Source organism: Carex rostrata, chromosome 14, assembly GCF_964058835.1.
Source record: "Carex rostrata chromosome 14, lpCarRost1.2, whole genome shotgun sequence".
Lineage (NCBI taxonomy): Eukaryota > Viridiplantae > Streptophyta > Magnoliopsida > Poales > Cyperaceae > Carex > Carex rostrata.
Window position 1 is genome coordinate 10,051,227 of NC_135931.1, and position 4,866 is coordinate 10,056,092.

General features: G+C 35.9%; 1 protein-coding gene across 1 annotated transcript; it reads left to right on the forward strand.

The window, feature by feature from the left end:
• Positions 1 to 550: 550 nt before the first annotated feature.
• LOC144565849 (ACT domain-containing protein DS12, chloroplastic-like) lies at positions 551 to 3,543 on the forward strand. Its single transcript, XM_078315696.1, has 10 exons — positions 551 to 892; positions 1,142 to 1,199; positions 1,429 to 1,545; positions 1,805 to 1,899; positions 2,042 to 2,126; positions 2,231 to 2,290; positions 2,469 to 2,524; positions 2,607 to 2,712; positions 3,121 to 3,189; positions 3,292 to 3,543. The coding sequence occupies exons 1-10, from the start codon at positions 762 to 764 to the stop codon at positions 3,352 to 3,354; spliced, it is 840 nt and encodes a 279-aa protein (XP_078171822.1). The 5' UTR covers positions 551 to 761; the 3' UTR covers positions 3,355 to 3,543.
• Positions 3,544 to 4,866: the final 1,323 nt, after the last annotated feature.

A 4,866-nucleotide genomic window follows, 5' to 3' on the forward strand; every position in this document is an offset into this window, starting at 1 on the left:
TTCAATCTCTCTTTCAAAATTTTAACAAATTAATATTAGAGAAAGGATTGTATGACATGTATAAATTAACTTATTTAAAATTTGTCCTTAGGCTCTGTAAAATTATAACACATATAATAGAGCACAAACAAAATATTATTTGTTGACTGGTTTATAATTATAAACATATTATCTTTGATTCATAAATTATATTTACCGTTGACAATTCAATAATGTTTTTCCATTGATAGACCATTAATTAATTAATAAAAAAAAAGTGTTTTACGTGGGGGCAATAGTTATCTTTTAAGATTTTCATTTTTTATCTTTGCCTGCAAGTTAAACGAAAAATATAGCTTATTAAAAAATTATAATACAGTTGATAAACAAATTATAGATATACTTCCAAGTAGTATACAATGTTTGCATTATTAAATTGCATTGCAAATATCTGTAGGTCACGGTCTCACGGATATCATTGTGTCGTCGTCCCATGTTGTAGTAGCTCGACCACAGAAAATCCAAATCTATTATTTTCTATTTCTAAAAACATTTATCCAACTAAATGGACAGAGAAAGGAAAGAGACTGGTGAAGCTAGAGAGGCCACAGTGCCACTCTTCGCAATGGCTAGATAACGTGGAGATAAAATTAGATGGATTTCTCTCCAAAACTCTCCCCTTTGTAGGTGAATTTTTTAAGAAATTGAAGTGATAGGGAAGGATCTAGCACCTCCTCTCTCCCACTCTTTCTCCTCTTGGTTTTAGTTGAAGGAGAGAGAAAATGGCGGTTTCCATGGCTTCTCTGTCGTGCAAGGGGTTGAAGATGGCACCGAGTAACCAATCTATAGCGCCCTTCCCGTCTGGATCTGTTGCAGGGTCTGGTTTCGTGCTTTCTTTCCCGTTGAAATTGAGGTTTGGGTTTTTAATCTGATATTTTTGAGCTCGAATAAGTGGTTTTAGATTCGCTGTTTGACATCCTTTTTTGGTTGAAAAAAGAAATTTATTTTAGTCCCCCGATCTATTTAATACTGTTTAGAGGATGTTTGATGGATTTGCTTAATTGCTGATTCTAATAATCTGATACTCTCTTACAAAAATACTATAGTGATTGATGTCTTTGTTTTCTGTTTTTATTAATGCCATATTTAAAAATCTCTGCAGATCAAAGCTTTCTATATCTTTGAAGGTTCAGGGGGCCGCATATCCCACTGCTATTGAGGTATGATATTTCATTATTGCAGCAGTCCAGTTTTAAAACTGGCAAGACACCTGTCCATAACTTCATATACTGGTTTACAACCTCAGTTCTTGCAAAGCTTTTATGTCAGTGAATCTTCCTCAAAACAAAGAAGTCAAGCATTTGATACATGTGAACCAGTATGTACCACTACCAGGAATTCAATTAAAGTTTGACAATGCGACTGTTTAGTATTTTTTTAATTTTGTAGGGAGGTGACTCCAATGCAGTACCAGTACCTAAAGTTATTATAGACCAAGATTCAGACACTGATGCAACGATAGTCGAAATAACCTTTGGTGATCGCCTTGGTGCTCTTCTTGATACTGTATGTTTCAATAACATTTTTCATTACTATTTCTTTGCCTTTCTTAGTTTGAGACCAAACTTTCTTGAAGGGTTACTTGTTAATTAGATTTATATATGATTTTTTTATTACTATGAAGATATGTTAAACCCAAGTTTTAATTTTTTGTCGTCATAATTTTATCTATTTCTCTGTCTTATCTATCTATTTGTTTGATTAATTATTTGTGTTTGTGTTTGTGTTTGTGTTTGTGTTTGTGTTTGTGTTTGTGTTTGTGCAGATGAATTCTCTTAAAAATTTAGGGCTGAATGTTGTGAAAGCCAATGTCTATCTAGATTCTTCTGGAAAGCACAACAAATTTAATATCACTAAAGCGTAAGTTCTCTTTCTTTCTCTAAATATTCTAATTTTTTTGTTATCAGCAGAAGTAAAATGCAATTTCATTTTGCTTGAGGGGTAATTTGGGAAGTCTAACCTCCCAAATTGATAAGAAAATAAATTATAATAAACAATACAGGTCTACTGGGCGTAAGATCGATGACCCTGAATTGCTAGAGGCAATCCGTTTAACAATTATTAATAACATGATCGAATATCATCCGGTACACATTCTACTGTCTTCTTTAGTTTTCTCGTCTTCATGTAATTGTCATATTATTTTGAAAAAGGTCCTGAAAGATTGGTGATTATTTTGAATTTGAAACAGGAGTCAAGTAGCCAATTAGCCATGGGTGCCACTTTCGGGATTGAGCCACCTCCTGAAGAGGTAAGAATTTTTTTCACTTGTGCACCTGCAAATATCTCAAAGCATAATTTACAGTCATATACCCACTATTAAGGATGGACCATGGGGAGGAATGAACTATCCCATTCTCTTTTGCTACAGATCGGGAAACACATATTGCAATTTTTTGTCTTAAACTTTGTTTTATATTTAAACATAGGTTGATGTTGATATTGCGACACATGTCAATGTGTATGATGATGGTCCTGACAGAAGGTGTGTGCATTTTGCATGTAATTCCCGATAAAATTTTAAATTACTGAAACTTACTAACATTAAAATTGTTTCTGGCTTGTAGCTTATTAGTGGTGGAGACAGCTGATAGGCCAGGGCTGCTGGTGGACCTAGTTAAGATAATTACAGACATTAACGTCGAGGTTCAGTCAGGAGAGTTTGACACTGAGGTATTAAGTAATATTCTAAGATGGAAATTAGTAATTGCGTTGAGCATTATAATATTTGTAGCATCAAACATTTCTCATATTTGCATGTAGCTATTTGACCAGTAAAGCAGAATATAATTATACTACCACTACTAGAATTTTTAATTAGCTTGGCTTGGTTTCCTCCTAGTTCAATTTGGGCATAGGACGGTCTTATGATATTCTGGGGCAGCAAGGTCAACTATAGATGGGGAGTTATTTCTTGAATTTTATTTTCATTTATCTGTCTGCTATGTTTGATAAATATTGTGTCAACAGGGTTATGTGCAAACATATTATTAAAAATTGTATGTGTACTTTTGAAAAGAACATAAAATGAACTTCATTTGTTTTAGGAATGATTTTTAATATTGGTGATGATTTAAATAGGGGCTATTGGCAAAAGCGAAATTCCATGTCAGCTACCGAGGCAAACCCCTGATCAAGGCATTGCAACAAGTAAGCTTTTACATAATGTTATGCTAATTTTTTTCTGACAACTATATAATGTGGCAGAATATATGTTTATTTTACTCAAATGCATTTTGTTTCCTTTTGTAGGTGTTAGCCAATAGCTTGAGGTATTTCTTAAGGAGGCCGTCAACAGAAGAGGGAAGCTATTAAGCAGTTTCAGGCTACTCCCGCAAAAGAAAATAGCGCATTGCTTTATGGGAATGAAAGCCTATTAAGCTTTTAATAATTATATTAACAAAGATAAACTGTTTCCGTCAATTTATTTCATTTTTGGAGCAGTTAGTCTGTCTAATCCATTATAAATTCTTAGCATAATAGGTTGGATATCTTTTCTGAGAATTAAGTTGAATGATCCTGCTGACATACAAGTACCTGTGATGAACCTAGATCCCTTATCTTTGATCGTGCGGCAAGTGCTGTGTGAGCTGCCCTCCTGTTTGAAATGGGCTGGGTGGTTTGGCACAAATCTCAATGATGCACGATCTACTGTGGTGCAGCTGATCACTGGTGCATGCTCGTGCTTTGGGGGCCGAGGATCTCTTGATTTATACTCTTTCAAAATAATAGTCATCTCTAATATGACCTTTTGAACTAGGTCCCTAGACTTGCAATACTTAATAATAAAAAAAAAAAAAATGAAATTTGGGTGGACGAAGTCAGAAATTTTTTTAAGACAGTTCACCCTCTTTTCCTCAGGTTCCCCTTTGCTTTCCCTTAAAATTTCCACTTCTGGAGCGAGTAAACAGGACTGGTCACCACATGACTTTTCTTTTCCTCCCCTTCCTGAGTCCTAGGGGAGTTAAAAAAAAAAAAAAAAAAAAAAAAAAACCAGCTCGTTCCATGTGTCGCAGTTGTGCTCCGGAAGTTTCCATCTTCCAATTTTTAATCATTGGATAAACTATATAACTCAAAATATAAGTTAAAACAATAGTATAATCATGCTTGTGTACTCTGATGATTCTGACTTTGCTGAAACCCCAAACTCGTGCCAATTTTCCATCCTCGATCAATTTAGAAATTAAATGGTGAAATAAGCAATGTTTAAGTCTGTAAAAGTGGTGATCTGGCATATATCAGTGCGGGGGAGGAGTTCGTAAAATACAAGTCTGCAAACTCATGGTAAGGGATGTAAATGACAAAAGAAGAATGAATCCAAGTGGGCCTGATTATTAAGAGGCATGTGTAATTAGTCAATTGCTAACGGGTTACCCGTGACCCGTTCCGGGTTACCCGTTACGGGTAACGGGTAGGACGGGTAAAGGAGTAGGTCGGGTACGGGTAAAACCCGTAACGGGTAGACGGGTAATTGGGCCAAAACCTATATCCAGTCCGTTTATTACCCGTACCCGTTGCGGGTTGACGGGTACGGGTACCGCGGGTACGGGTCCGGGTATCTGGGTACGGGTCCGGTCCGCCCGTTTTTTTTTTTTTTTTTTTTTTTTTTTTTTCTGTTTTTTCCCCTTTTTTTCTGTTTTTTTCAAAAAAATTCAAATTTTTTTGAAGTGAAACGGGTCGGGTACGGGTATGCGGGTAGATGGGTACGGGTAGGCGGGTACGGGTTGGCGGGTAGACCGGTACGGGTACAACGGGTTATTTTTTAAATCATGTTATCCGGTCCGTTTATTACCCATACCCGTCTACCCGTCTACCCGTTTGTACCCG